Source organism: Salmo salar, chromosome 10 (assembly GCF_965601325.2).
Source record: "Salmo salar chromosome 10, fSalSal1, whole genome shotgun sequence".
In the NCBI taxonomy this organism is placed as follows: domain Eukaryota; kingdom Metazoa; phylum Chordata; class Actinopteri; order Salmoniformes; family Salmonidae; genus Salmo; species Salmo salar.
The window spans coordinates 82,586,958-82,603,022 of record NC_138300.1 but is presented as its reverse complement, the minus strand read 5'-3'; the positions used below and the strand labels follow the sequence as shown (position 1 = coordinate 82,603,022).

The 16,065-nt window shown below is 44.0% G+C and overlaps 1 protein-coding gene across 1 annotated transcript in view; it reads left to right on the top strand.

Annotated features, from left to right (window-relative positions):
- Positions 1-3,124: 3,124 nt before the first annotated feature.
- LOC106560953 (potassium voltage-gated channel subfamily KQT member 1) overlaps positions 3,125-16,065 on the top strand; it is a 37,379-nt gene continuing 24,438 nt past the window's right edge. Inside the window, exon 1 of the mRNA XM_045688129.2 lies at positions 3,125-3,964. Coding sequence (XP_045544085.2) covers positions 3,267-3,964 — 698 coding nt within the window. The 5' untranslated portion in view covers positions 3,125-3,266. The remainder of the gene's footprint in view (positions 3,965-16,065) is intronic.

The window sequence follows — 16,065 nt, the reverse complement described above, 5'->3', positions numbered from 1 at the left end:
GTGAAAGGAGATAGCTGTAATGATGATGCATAGCGATGCCACACTTCTCCAAATACATAGTTACAATAGTAATCCCCTGTCTATCCTCATCCAATTCCTCATGCAACATTAATGGACCAGAATCCTCTGTGAGATCTCTCAGGACTCAGGCTGGGCACATGACTCAAGTTTAAAGTTTTATTGTCACGTGCACAAGTACAGTAAAATGCCTTTCTTGCAAGCTCTTTCCCAACAATGCAGTAATGAATATCCATAGTACTATAAAATATATTAAAGTAGAACAAAAACACAAGAAATAGAAATAAGAAGAGCACAAGAAAGTAAGTAAGCTTTATATAGGGTCAGTTACAGGGCCAAAACCATATTTACAATGTGCAGGGTTACTGGAATGGTAGAGGTAGATACTGTATGTATAAGGGTAAGGTGACTAGGCATTAGGATATATGATAAATGGAGTAGCAGCAGCACATATGATGAATGTACTGTATGTGTGTGTTGGAGTGTCAGTGTGAGTGTGTGTGAGTGAGTGTGTATAGTCCTGTGAGTGGGCACGGATTCAGTGCAAAAATAAAAGATTCAATGCATATAGTCAGTGTTGCCATTTTGTTAGCTATTTTGCAGTCTTAGGGCTTGGGGATAGAAGCTGTTCAGGAGCCTGTTGGTGTCAGACTTGTTGCTCCGGTACCGCTTGCCATGCGGAAGCAGAGAGAACAGTCTATGGATTGGGTGGCTGGGGTCCTTAACAGTTTTCCGGGCCTACCTTTCACACCGCCTGATATAGAGGTCCTGGATGGCAGGTAGCTAGGCCACAGTGATGTACTGGGCTTTCCACACCACCCTCTGTAGTGCCATGCGATCGAGGGTGGTGCAGTTGCCATACCAAGTGGTGATGCAGCCAGTCAAGATGCTCACAATGGTGCAGCTGTGGAACATTTTGAGGATTTGAGGGCCCATGCCTAATTTTTACAACCTCCTGAGGGGGAAGAGGCATTGTCGCGCCTTCTTCACGACTGTGTGCGTGTGTGTGGACCATTTTAAGTCCTTAGTGATTCGGACACAGACGCACTCGACCCGCTCCACTACAGCCCCGTTGATGTGGAACGGGTCGTGCTCGCCCCCCCGTTTCCTGTAGTCCATGATCAGCTCCTTGGTCTTACTGACGTTGAGGGAGAGGTTGTTGTCCTGGCACTAGGACAACAACTGGTGATCAGGCCTACCACTGTTGTGTCGTCAGCAAACTTGATGATGGTGTTGTATTCATGTGTGGCCATGCAGTAGAGGGTGAACAGGGAGGACAGGAGGGGACTAAGCACACACCCCTGTGGAGCCCCCGTGTTGAGGGTCAGCGTGTCGGAGGTAATGTTGCCTACGCCACCACCTGGGGTCGGCCCGTCAGGAAGTCCAGGATCCAGTTTCAGAGGGAGGTGTTCAGTCCCACGCTACCAAGCTTGGTGACGAGTTTGGGGGGGGACTATGTTGTTGAACACTGAGCTGTAGTCAATCAACAGCATTCTCACATAGTTATTCCTTTTATCTAGGTGGGTGAGGGCAGTGTGGAGTGCATTTGAGATTGCAGGTACCCTTAGAGTTCTTGTGAACAGGAATGATGGTGGTCAGCTTGAGACGTAGGGATTACAGACTGGGACAAGGTTGAAAATGACCGTGAATATGTCTGCCAGCTGTTCTGCGCATGATCTGAGAACACGCCCTGGAATACCATCCTGCCCCGTGGCCTTGCGAGTGTTGACATGATTAAAAACCTTACTCTCATCGGCCTCGGAGAGAGAGATCACCCTGTCCTCTGGGACGGCGGGGGCCCTCATGCACGACTCGGTGTTGTCTTTGTCGAAGCGTACATTAAATGCATTGAGTTTGTCTGGAAGAGAGTCATCATTGGGCAGATCACAGCTGAGTCTTCCTTTGTAATCTGCAATGAACTGTAGCCCCTGCCTATATAATAGGATTCCACCTTGTTCCTATATTGTCCTTTTGCTTGTTTGACGGCTCTGCAGAGGTCGTAGCAGGACTTATTGTACTTGTTTGTGTCCTCAGCCGTAGCCTTGGGGTTGGCTGTGATAACCCTGTGTGCAGTATCCCTGTTCTTTAGCTTAGCGCCAACCTCAGTGTTAATCCAGGGTTTTAGATTGGGGAAGCAGCGAACCTTCACTGTGGGGACAACGTCGGTGATACATTTCCTAATGAAGCAGGTGACGGTAGGGGTTAGCTCCGTGATGCTATCGGCTGAGTCCCAGAACATTTTCCAGTCAGCGCTAGCAAAGCAGTCCTGTAGTATAGCCTCCGATTTGGAGGACCATTTCTCTATGGCACTCGTCACGGGTACTTTGAGCTTCTGCTTGTAGACAGGAAGCAGAAGTATAGAGTCAAGATCTGATTTTCCGAAGGGGGGACAAGGGAGTCCCTTGTATGCTTGCTTGTGGGTAGAGTAACAGTGGTCTCCTACTTAAGTACAGGCACTAGTCATCGGACTCTTATAACTAAAGATAGGTTCACTTCACTGCCCTTTGGACAAGAAAAGAACATTTTAAGATTGACCTGGAAGTGTTAATGTCTGGTTTCCCATTGTAAATGACAAAAAGCAACGGCGCCTATGTAGGATGAATACAAGGTAAGAGATGTCATCTCTTAGGCATAGTCTATTATGTCCAAGCTCCTCTACCCCCTATTTCTTCCTCTCCTTCTCTAGCATCATCCAACAGAAAGTAAAGTGCACTAACTAGTAGGGGTCAATATATTTTCCTTAAGGAAACCGACCCGTGTCTGAAATGTGATGAACACATCATGGTCACTAAATCAGTCAGAAACTAGTCTTTTTGGTGGTAGGCTGAAAGGTAACACTTGTTACCCTACTCTGGTCAGCAACCCTGGCCCTGGAGAGATACAGGGCGGGGCTGGCTGCTTTTGTTTCAATGCAGCACTAACACCCTGTTTCATCTAATCCAGGTCTTGATGATTATTTCATTAGTTGGTGTTAAGGGTTTAAGTGGAACCAAAGCCTGCAAAGTGCCAACCCTCTCAGGACCGGGGTTAGTGAATGTACTACGTTACAGGGTCACTGTGATCACCCTGACCACTCTGATGTCATCATCTTCTCTACTGCAGGTCTGGTCACACATGTAGCCTAACACAGCGTGCTTACGCCTCTGGGGTGGACGTGCCTTGCTGTTTATCTCCTCCCACCTGGACCTCAGGTCTGAGCTTTGACCCAGCCCCCTCTTCCTCTGAACAGGACCGTTCTCTTTGGCAGTATGGGTGAGAATCGGGGTAGTTCCTTTCAGCTGCTGAACCGCATGCACAGAGACTGCGATGGTAGTGGTGGAGGATCCAAGACCTTCGAGCCAAAAGGTCATGACACCACCAGCCTCACCAACCCGGGCCCGAGCACCATGGATAGAAGCCAGGGCCCGGGCACCATGGATAGGAGCCAGGGCCCGGGCACCATGGATAGGAGCCAGGGCCCGGGCACCATGGATAGGAGCCAGGGCCCGGGCACCATGGATAGGAGCCAGGGCCCGGGCACCATGGATAGGAGCCAGGGCCCGGGCACCATGGATAGGAGCCAGGGCCCGGGCACCATGGATAGGAGCCAGGGCCCGGGCACCATGGATAGGAGCCAGGGCCCGGGCACCATGGACAGTGCTGCTGCTGCTGCTGCTGACAGTACACGCTTCTCTCCTGTTTCACTGGAACTGGACCCCACAGCGGTGAATAATGGATCAGACATTCCCTGCAGCCCGCAGACGGACACAAAGGACCCAGCGCTGCAGATCGACAGCCGGCCCTCTGCCTGCTGCCCTAACCCTCCTCCTTTCCCTCCAGCTAGCCGGCTGCTCTCCTCCAAGCACTTCCAGAGCCCCTACATATCGAAGACTAGCATGCAGGGGGATGTCTACAACTTCCTAGAGAGACCCACTGGATTGAGATGCTTCCTCTACCACTTCTTGGTGTGAGTACCTCTGCCTTTTCACCCTCTACTGGTCACTTCAACATACCGGTAGCTAAAAGGCTAGACTGCTTCCCTAGATGACCTTCATTTGTGAATATAACATGACATGTATCCTTATAAATGACACAAACATTTTTGATTTAGAAGTATACAGAATTAGTGGCTTTCAAATGTTCCCTAAAAATACATCCCCCCCCAAAAAATAACAGTAGATTTGGAAAATGTCATTATTAGACCAAAGGTGAGGACACCACAGTTCACCGGAGACAAGACTGAATCCAAACATTTAACATTTACTGTGTTTTCCTCTGCATTTGTTGATAACGAAATCTGAAAATACTCTGGATACATTCAGTAACATGATGAGAATATTCCTGGAAAATGTGGGGTAGGTGCAACATAAAACAAAAAATGACAAGAGTTTGAGTGAGAGGACTAACTGGTGTCTCCAAGGGGCCACCCACCTCTCCAAAGTGTGAACAGTTCCTAAGTCATTTCAATGCACTTTTATGACTTAAAGAAGAGTCCTCAACCATAAGGTGCTTTTTTGAGCTCTCCTAACTGTGCCATTGAGGAGCTAGATCAAGCGCACTTGTAGTTTTATTTGGAACACAAACGCCATCACAATATGACTATTGTTCCATTATAAATCGCAATCTGAGTCAGGTGAACATCATTTGAAAGCCTGTTCTATTGCTAACATGGCTAGCTAAGTTATACAATACCATATTACAGTTTTAGGCTTTTACAATGCAATTCAGTGCAACAGATTATAATTTTGGTGTGCATCGAAAGTGGTCCTGAGTGCATTCAGGTGCGTGTGCTTTGGCAAATTTTCTTCACAATAGACAAACATAGGCTCATTCTGTTCAGAGCAACCCAGGGTATGATACCATGTCATCTTGTAGCTACATAAAACATGGTGATCATAAATGTTGACACAGTATATGACATAAGTTTTATAATATGGAAATGTGAAGTGCGTGTTTGGCTTGCTTGTATGACATCAAAGCTATTTATTATCTTTGAAAATACGTAGAGTCCTTTTAATTTACAGCATTTCCGTCACTCAGACAACAAAACGTTTTCAAGAGTTGCCAAATATTTCGGGAGGGATGGGGGGCGACTTCTTCAGAAGTTCAGAACGGCTGTCAGTCAAAACCCATACTGCGCTGTGAAGCGCAGAGCATGTTACCGTACAGCCACTACGTTCCAATTTAGGCGTTTATCAGGGCGCAAATATGCCATTTTCAACCCGTATACGGGTACGAGTGTAAATCACTACTTATAGTTGTGGCTGTAAGGAATATGTTCTGGTTCCCAGTAACTAAAGGAGGGTTTGTCTGTCACTGTGGCCTGGCTTCTCTGGTTATTCCTCCATGAGACCACAGAGCAGGCAGAAGGAAGTCAACACCATCCTGTCACCCACACCTCTGTTCTTGTCCGACTGCTCTCTTTTCTTACCTGCCGTAAACAAATCAGCCCTGTTCATGCATGAAGCATGGAGCTGCTAGTACTTTTTTATTTGGCCTTTAACTAGGCAAGTCAGTTAAGAACAAATTCTTATTTACAATGACGGCCTACCAGGGAACAGTGAGTTAACTGCCTTGTTCACGGGCAGAAGGACAGATTTTTACCTTGTCAGCTCAGGGATTTGATCCAGCAACCTTTTGGGTACTGCCCCGACGAGCTAACCACTAGACTACCTAACCTTTACCTGGCCAGGGGAACACACTGCACTAGAGGCTGTTTAAAACAGACCAATTTAACAGCGTTTGACTAACCCTTAGTCTCAGGTTAGGATTCATCTCTACACAATCTGGACAAGTTAACTGAATGTTTGGTTCTTGATTTTTAGTGGAGATCAAGAGGCACCCAAATCAAACATTGATTTGATGACAATTGACTGTGTCTGATGCAATAATGACCCATTAATTGGGTCATTCTACTAATTAGATGCCCTTTGAGAAGTCTTTCCATTTTAAGAGGTTAAATAAAAATGTACAATAGTAAGTGCCAAATAAAGTAACAGGTTTGACAACTTCTTCTTAAACAGGGGGAATGGAAGCTTATTGTGTGCTACAGGGAGTGGCAATTGAATGCAAGCTTCACAAAATCCAGCAAAGGGTAAGCATCAAACATGTAGAAATCGCTCAGCCCCAGTAAATTTGACAAGAGATTTGCTGGCCCTAGTCAATTTGACAAGAGACAATCCGTCTTTTGTTGACCAATAAGAAGGCTATACCATTTGTGAGAAAAAATATTGTTAATCACTATCATTTTAAGAAATTACAATGCAAAAATATTACACAACTCGTTTAATCTACAATGTATGTTCTTAACCCTGGGCAGCATGGGCCTGGGAGGCTCACAGGGATATTGGTATCCACAGTCCTCCACCAATTATACATTTAACTCCATACTTGTATTCCCCTTAAAAAATGTTGGCACATAAATGCACTTTAATTCAAGATTTTAAACTGAAATTATGTATCTCTGCCTCATGGCAAAATGTGTACAATAGCAAGATTTTTGCTTTAAAGTTGGAACAACAAAGTCTCTCTGCCCCAAGTGTGCAAAAGGCTTCAACTGCAACAACAAAAAATCTAACTTTTTGCTAAATATGTCCCTTCCCAAGGCCCAGGACTTGGTTCTTCAAACCATGCTCTGCCAAAGTCATAGTAAAACTCCTTGTTTATGCAAATGTGTTCTCACTCAAATTGTGTTCTGATTATGAGGGGGTCCCTAATGAATCCTTGGACTCCAAAAGTTTGAGAACCCCACCACATTATTTCTGCAGACAACAATCTATCAGGTATGAAGGTAAGACCCAGATGCAGACATGTCAAATTAACAATGGTTTAATAATCCAACAGGGGCAGGCAATAGACAGGTCAATGCAGGCAGGGGTCAGTAAACCAGAGGTGGGGCAACGGTACCGGACGGCAGGCAGGCTCAGGGTAGGCAGAGTGGTCAGGCAGGTGGAGTCAGGACAGGCAAGGGTCAAAACCAGAGAGACTGGGGAAATCTGGAGCTGAGAAAAAAAACTGCTGGTTGACTTGACAAACTGGCAACAGACAAACAGAGAAGACAGGTATAAATACACAGGGGATAATGGAGAACATGGGCAACACCTGGAGGGGGTGGAGACAATCACAAAGACAGGTGAAACAGATCAGGGTGTGACAAATTCGGAGCAGATATTTAGGATTTGGAAAACTTGGTCGCATAAAAATCTCAGGGAGATTTTACCGTAATTCTGTTACCGTTATTCTGTTGTAATTCTGTTGTTGCTCTGTATACATCAATGATGTCGCTCTTGCTGCTGGTGATTCTCTGATCCACCTCTACGCAGACGACACCATTCTGTATATTTCTGGCCCTTCTTTGGACACTGTGTTAACTAACCTCCAGACGAGCTTCAATCCCATACAACTCTCCTACCGTGGCCTCCAACTGCTCTTAAATGCAAATAAAACTAAATGCATGCTCTTCAACCGATCGCTGCCCGCACCTGCACGCCCGTCAAGCATCACTACTCTGGACGGTTCTGACTTACAATATGTGGACAACTACAAATACCTAGGTGTCTGGTTAGACTGTAAACTCTCCTTCCAGACTCACATTAAGCATCTCTAATCCAAAATTACATCTAGAATCGGCTTCCTATTTCGCAACAAAGCCTACTTCACTCATGCTGCCAAACATACCCTCGTAAAACTGACTATCCTGCCGATCCTTGACTTCGACGATATCATTTACAAAATAGCCTCCGACACTCTACTCAGCAAATTGGATGCAGTCTATCACAGTGCCGTCTGTTTTGTCACCAAAGTCCCATATACTACCCACCATTGCGACCTGTATGCTCTTGTTGGCTGGCCCTCGCTTCATATTCGTTGCCAAACCCACTGGCTCCAGGTCATCTATAAGTCTTTGCTAGGTAATGCCCCGCCTTATCTCAGCTCACTGGTCACCAAAGCAGCACCCACCCATAGCACGCGCTCCAGCAGGTATATTTCACTGGTCACCCCCAAAGCCAATTTCTCCTTTGGCCACCTTTCCTTCCAGTTCTCTGCTGCAGATGACTGGAACGAATTGCAAAAATCACTGAAGCTGGAGACCCATATCTCCCTCTCTAACTTTAAGTACCAGCTGTCAGAGCAGCTCACAGATCACTGCACCTGTACATATTCCATCTGTAAATAGCCCATCCAACTACCTCATCCCCATACTGTTATTTATTTTTTTGCTCCTTTGCACCCCAGTATCTCTACTTGCACATTCATCTTCTGCACATCTATCACTCCAGTGTTTAATTGCTAAATTGTAATTATTTCGGCACTATGGCCTATTTATTGCCTTACCTCCCTTATCTTACCTCATTTGCACACACTGTATATAGACTGTTTTCTATTGTGTTATACTGTATGTTTGTTTATTCCATGTGTAACTCTGTGTTGTTGTTTGTGTCGAACTGCTTTGCTTTATTCTTAGCCAGGTCACAGTTGTAAATGAGAACTTGTTCTCAACTAGCCTACTTGGTTAAATAAAGGTGAAATAAAAAAATACAAAAAATAAAAGTTTGCATATGCACAGTTCATCCACTAATTACATTTTTGTAAATTTAACAGTGAAAATTGTTAAAAGTAGTCTTTGTGCATAGAGTTGTATGATTTCTTAAACATTGAAATCAATGTTTTTTGTTTGGTGTACATTTTAAAGTGAAAAATACTGAGTCAAAGCGTAATTCCATAATCGTGGAATTGCCCTAAAACAATTCTAGCCTTTTTATCTTTGGGTAACAGGGTTGACTTGTTATGCTCGACCCACTCAGTTTTCCACCGCAAAACACCAGAAAATGGCCGAAAAGAGTAGAACCAGCTCACCTGCTTTTACACTATGATTTGACTATTAGATGTTCAATGTTTCTTTAAAAAAATATATTTCAAAAGGAATAGTTTCACCATATTAAAACAAGAGTTCAGTTCACGTAACAGGGTTGACCTTAAAATGAGGGACACACGTAAATGAATCACCACTAATCACATGAAAGAAATAATCATCTTCAGAAATTACTTTGTCAAAGCAACAAAATAACTAGGGCTTTACAATGATGGTGAAATCTTGGAGACATTTTGGACTTAACATCTTCCTAGAAGTCACAGAGTGTGCACAGAGTGACATGTCAAAATGCAGAATTTTGGCACTTTAGCAACCCACTGGGCACACAGGTCAATTCAACGTCTAATCCACGTTGGTTCAACGTAATTTCATTGAAATGATGTGCAATCAACCAGTGTGTGCTCAGTGGGAAGTCTTTATTCATATTAAAGATGTTTTGATGTATCCATGTGGTCTATATTAAAGGACATTAAAGCTGGGTCCCTGCCCCTGTTTCGGTAAAAAGCTGAGGGAAAAGGCTGGAAAAATGTTTACGCTCTCAAATTCATAGATAGAGCTATGGATGCCAGGAGTGACATCCATGATATCAAAATTATTGTTTTAACCATGTTTTGAGGCGATACAGTATTTGTTTACATTTAGTTTCTTTACGAACATTGGAGTTAAACAAGCTTATATTTCAGGCTCTGATGGAGTACAACAGTTCAACTAAGCTCATGAGGCATTAATATGTTATATTTTTCAAGAATCAATGGGTATACACTACCGATCAAAAGTTTTAGAACACCTACTCATTCAAGGGTTTTTCTTTATTTTGTACTATTTTCTACATTGTAGAATAATAGTAAAGACATCATGTAGTAACCAACAAAGTGTTAAACAAATCAAAATATGTTTTATATTTGAGATTCTTCAAATAGTCATCCTTTGCCTTGATGAGAGCTTTGCACACTCTTGGCATTCTCTCAAGCAGCTTCACCTGGAATTCTTTTCCAACAGTCTTGAAGGAGTTCCCACATGTGCTGAGCACTTTTTGGGTGCTTTTCCTTTACGCTGCGGTCTGACTCATCCCAAACCATCTCAATTTGGTTGAGGTCGGGGGATTGTGGAGGCCAGGTCATCTGATGCAGCACTCGATCACTCTCCTTCTTGGTCAAATAGCCCTTACACAGCCTGGTGTGTTGGGTCATTGTCCTGTTGAAAAACAAATGATAGTCCCACTAAGCCCAAACCAAATGGGATGGCGTATCACTGCAGAATGCTGTGGTAGCCATGCTGGTGTAAGTGTGCCTTGAATTGTAAATAAATCACCAGCAAAGCACCCCCACACCATAACACCTCTTCCATGCTTTATGGTGGGAAATACACATGCGAAGATCATCCGTTCACCCACACCACGGCTCACAAAGACACGGCGGTTGGAACCAAAAATCTCCAATTTGGACAAATTTCCACGGTCTAATGTCCATTGCTCGTGTTTCTTGTCCCAAGCAAGTCTCTTCTTCTTATTGGTGCCCTTTAGTAGTGGTTTCTTTGCAGCAATTTGACCATGAAGGCCTGATTCACACAGTCTCCTCTGAACAATTGATGTTGAGATGTGTCTGTGAAGCATTTATTTGCGCTGCAATTTCTGATGCTGGTAACTCTAATGAACTTATGCTCTGCAGCAGCGGTAACTCTGGGTCTTCCTTTCCTGTGGCGGTCCTCATGAGAGCCAGTTTTGTCATAGGGACTGAAACTTTCAAAGTTCTTAAAATGTTCCATACTGACTGACCTTCATGTCTTAAAGTAATGATGGACTGTTGTTTCTCTTTGCTTATTTGAGCTGTTCTTGCCATAAAATGGACTTGGTCTTTTACCAAATAAGGCTATCTTCTGTATACCACCCCTACTTTGTCACAACACAACTGATTGGCTCATATGCATTAAGAAGAAAAGAAGTTCCACAAATGAACTTTTAATAAGGCACACCTGTTAATTGAAATGCATTCCAGGTGACTACCTCGTGAAGCTGGTTGAGGGAATGCTAAGAGAGTGCAAAGCTGTCATCAAGGCAAAGGGTGGCTACTTTGAAGAATCTCAAATATAAAATATATTTTGATTTGTTTAACCCTTTTTTGGTTACTACATTATTCCATAGGTGTTATTTCATGGTGTTGATGTCTTCACTATTATTCTACAATGTATAAAATAGGAAAAATAAAGAAAAAGTCTTGAATGAGTAGGTGTTCTAAAACTTTTGACCGGTAGTGTATATCATTCATATATAAGTCCAAATATGGATATAGCAACTGTACATTGCCCCTTTAAACCATGGATGTTGAATTTGAGGTAAAGATGTTGCAACCATGTATACAATATGTACTGTAGCTATAGAAATCTATGATGAATGTTTAATTCCATAATCCCAGGATATTTAATGGTATGAGGATGGGGAATGAACGGTTGACTCAATAAGTGACTCGGAATGACCATGTGAATGGAAACAGCGTTGAGTCGTCCAGCTCTTGTTTTCCTCCCCTCTCTGTTTGTTGTGTGTGTGTGGCCTGGCCTCTCTGATGCTAATCTTCCCCAGCAGTAATTGAGGCTATAATGTTCCCCACTCACAGAGAGAGAACCTGAGAACCCCTGGACTCGTACAAAATTAAACCCTTCTGATTCATCCTCGCTGACGCTCCTTTAAGTAACTCTTACTTGTCAATGGGTATTTATGATTCTGCTTGGCCTCCTCTCCGCTCTGCTCCACTCTGCTCCTCTATATCAGGCCATCCGGGAGAGACAGGAGAGGAGAGAAAGGAAGGCTACATCAAGGGCTGTGTGCAGCAGCCATGACGGGCTAAGTGGCCTGCTCTTCATTACGATGACACAGATAGATAGGCAGAGAGGGTTGAGTGGTTGTGTGCCCGGCTGCCAGCGTTTCCAGACCTATCCGTCACTCCTCTTATCTGGCTGAGGTCAAAGCCAGAGCCAGGCCAGGGACAGTGTCCCGCTGGGGACTACGTACTTCAATGCCTCAGCCAGAGATGGAGGAGAAACAGACTCAACTCATGGCAATTACATCTGTCCCTGGGCCATAGACTCACAGGTCCACACATAATGACGGGCACAAAGCCATGCATACTCTACACACTCTCTGTCTCTCTCTCAGACACACACATACAGATATACATATAGTCCAGTAGGGAAGAAATCCCTCTGGTTACCCACCTTGTACTGGGACAGGTGTCAATAAAGAGTCACTGCAGGCTCAACATTGAACAGACCAGACACTTCGGATCTCTGATGAATATGTCTCTCTGTTGAATAAGGAACCAGTAGATCTCAGTCTTTCATATGACATTATCTTACACAGGAGATAAGGCATGTGTTACCACAGCCTCACTCAGCCCCTGACCACAGGCTCCTTTGATCCGTGGCTTGCCAAGCTTCTCACTCTCTCTTCAGATCATCAATGGCTCTGGACTGACTAGTCCCTAACTGATTTTAATTCTGAAGAAAGTGCATATTCAGGGTATAATCTACTGCTGGCTGTGAATGATGATGCTGTTTATCTTTGATGATCTTTCCATCATCTTCAGCTATAAGTAGATTTATTTCAATTTCTATATATGATGCACAAGATGGGTAAACCAGGATGATTTTTCTGTTGCTGTGGATGCTATGTACTGTATGGGTGATTCTACAGAAGTGATGTAAATAGCTTTCCCAAAAAAACAGTTTATTTACATCATGATGTGTTTTAATTAAATCCAAGGCAATAACAAACATATTCAGGGCTTTTTATGCCATTAAAATCCTTGGGCAGGCTGCCTAAAATAATAAAAAATATATACATGTTCGAGATGGAAAAACACTTTCAGTGTTAACTTAAATTACTAAAACCACATCTAAACTATGTAGAAAAGATAATGAACCTATATATTTTTTTTAGAATATAATATTTGAGAACTAACAATCACCAAAATAAAAACTGGACAGTCGGGGAGAATAAAAAATTCCCAAAACAATGAATTTTTTATGTTTGAGCAAAATAACACAGCATTAGCAATGGTAGCCGTCCAACCACACCCCCTGCCACACCCACCACCTAAGCCCCTTTTTGATTCATGAAAAACCTTGAAATTGTTAAATTAATATAGTACTACAAAGTCATTGTTTGTACACTTGTTTCTTTTTTTGTACTTTCTTTTTTTAACCCCCTTTTCTCCCCAATTTCATGATTACGATCTTGTCTCAGCGCTGCAACTCCCCAACAGGCCCTGGAGAGGCGAAGGTCGAGTCATGCGTCCTCTGAAACATGACCTGCCAAGCCGCGCTTCTTAACACCCGCTTACTTAACCCGGAAGCCAATGTGTCGGATGAAACACTGTTCAACTGACGACTGAAGTCAGCCTCCAGTCACCCGGGCCCACCACAAGGAGTTGCTAGAGCGTGATGAGCCAAGTAAAGCCCCCCCGGCCAAACCCTCCCCAACCATTGTGTGCCGCCAAATGGGACTCCCGGTCATGGACGGTTGTGACATCGAACCCCAGCCTGTAGTGACGCCGCAACACTGTGATGCAGTGCCTTAGACCGCTGCGCAGCGCAGGAGGCCCTATAAACCTATTTCCATTGAGGTGGCTATCCTAAACTTCATGTTTGAAAATAAAGCAATTTTTTAAACACAATTACTTCAATAGAACATCTTGAGTTGTTCTATTATTACATTGAAAGATACTGATCTTATTAGTAGTTTTGTTTATTTTTAAACATCTTTCTCTAAAAAATGCTGTCTCCACTTTTAATGTCACTTACGGACTGCAAAGGGAAACCCAGTCGCGAGCTGCCCTGTGACGGGAGCCTACCAGACAGGCTAAATGCCTTTTATGCTCGCTTCGAGGCAAGCAACACTGAAGCATGCATGAGAGCACCAGCTGTTCCGGATGACTGTGTGATCACTCTCTCCATAGCCGATGTGAGCAAGACCTTTATCCAGGTCAACATTCACAAGGCCGCGGAGCCAGATGGATTACCAGGACATGTACTCAGAGCATGCGCGGACCAACTGGCAAGTGTCTTCACTGACATTTTTAACCTCTCCCTGACCGAGTCTGTAATACCTACATGTCCCTGGGCCCAAGTCCCTGGGCCCAAGAAAGCAAAGGTAACCTACCTAAATGACTACCGCCCATAGCACTTTGAAAGGCTGTTCATGCTTCTACACCTGCATTGCTTGCTGTTTGGGGTTTTAGGCTGGGTTTCTGTACAGCACTTTGAAATATCAGCTGATGTAAGAAGGGCTATATAAATACATTTGATTTGATTTGATTCATGACTCACATCAACACCATAATCCCAGAAACCCTAGACCCACTCCAATTTACGTACCGCCCCAACAGTTCCACAGATGATGCAATCTCAATCGCACTCCACACTGCCCTTTCCTACCTGGACAAAAAGAACACCTATGTGAAAATTCTGTTCATTGACTACAGTTCAGCGTTCAACACTATAGTGCCCACAAAGCTCATCACTAAGCTAAGGGCCGTGGGACTAAATACCTCCCTCTGCAACTGGATTCTGGACTTCCTGATGGGCCACCCCCAGGTGGTAAGGGTAGGTAACAATACATCTGCCATGCTGATCCTCAACGCTGAGGCCCCTCAGGGGTGCATGCTTAGTCCCCTCCTGTACTCCCTGTTCACCCACGACTGTGTGGCCAAGCCACGACTCCAACACCATCATTAAGTTTGCTGACGACACAACAGTGTTAGGCCTTATCCTCGACAATGATGAGAGCCTATAGGGAGGAGGTCAGAGACCTGGCAGTGTGGTTCCAGGACAACAACCTCTCCGTCAACGTGAGCAAGACAAAGGAGCTGATCGAATATGCCCCCATTCACATTGCCAGGGCTGTAGTGGAGCGGGTCGAGAGTTTCAAGTTCCTTGGTGTCCACATCACCAACAAACTATCATGGTCCAAACACACCAAGACAGTCATGAAGAGGGTACGAAAACGCCTTTTCCCCCTCAGGAGACTGAAAAGATTTGGCATGTGTCCCCAGATCCTCAAAGTTATACAGCTGCACTATCAAGAGCATCCTAACTGGTTGCGTCACTGCCTGGTATGGCAACTGCTCGGCATCTGACCGTAAAGCGCTACTGAGGGTAGTGCGTACGGCCCAGTACATCACTGGGGCCAAGCTTCCTGCCATCCAGGACCTATATACTAGGCGGTGTATGGCCCATAAAATTGTCAAAGACTCCAGTCACCCAAGTCATAGACTATTCTCTCAGCTACCGCACTGCAAGCGGTACCGGAGCACCAAGTCTAGGTCCAAAAGGCTCCTTAACAGCTTCTACCTCCAAGCCTGCTGAACAATTAATCAAATGGCCACCTGGACTATTTACATTGAAACCCACCCCTTTGTTTTTACACTGCTGCTACTAGTTGTTTATTATCTATGCATAGTCAGTTTACCCCCTACCTACATGTACAAGTTACCTTGACTAACCTGTACCCCCGCACATTGACTCGGTACCGGTACCCCCTGTATATAGCCTCGTTATTGTTATTTTATTTTTTACTTTAATTTATTTAGTAAATATTTTCTTAAATCTTCGTTGTTGGTTAAGGCCTTATAAGTAAGCATTTCATGGTAAGGTTGTATTTGGCGCATGTGACAAATAACATTTGATTTAACTTTGATTTGATTTGAAACACACTTTAAAACAGTGTAGAATGAACGTTCCTTAAGCCACACCCCTACAAATATCACCAGGTGATGAGATTGCACCCTTCTCCAGCATGGCCACATGGTGGAGTAGTCTGTCTGCAACATTTAGGAGAACATTTTGTGAGCAAGTTGGTAAATCTGAATGTATTTTTAGAAGTTTCACTACCGAACATCTAATATATCAAGAAATATGTAAAGCATGTTTTTGGGACTAAAATATATGTTTACTGGGATGAACATAATTTCTGTCCCAATGAAATATTGCCAGCAATATGTTAGCTATGGGGATTCTTTAAAGTCCAAAATAAGTCAAAATTGTCCAAACCGAAATGGTCACACTTGAAACATTTTACACCATAAAGATATATAGAGGTCTGTGTATCTATGCCATTATGGAGTCTGTGATAGCCTCAATGGCACTGCCCTTGCTATCTCCCATTTTATGTAGCATACACCATGCTTTACCAACTGAGCTACAGA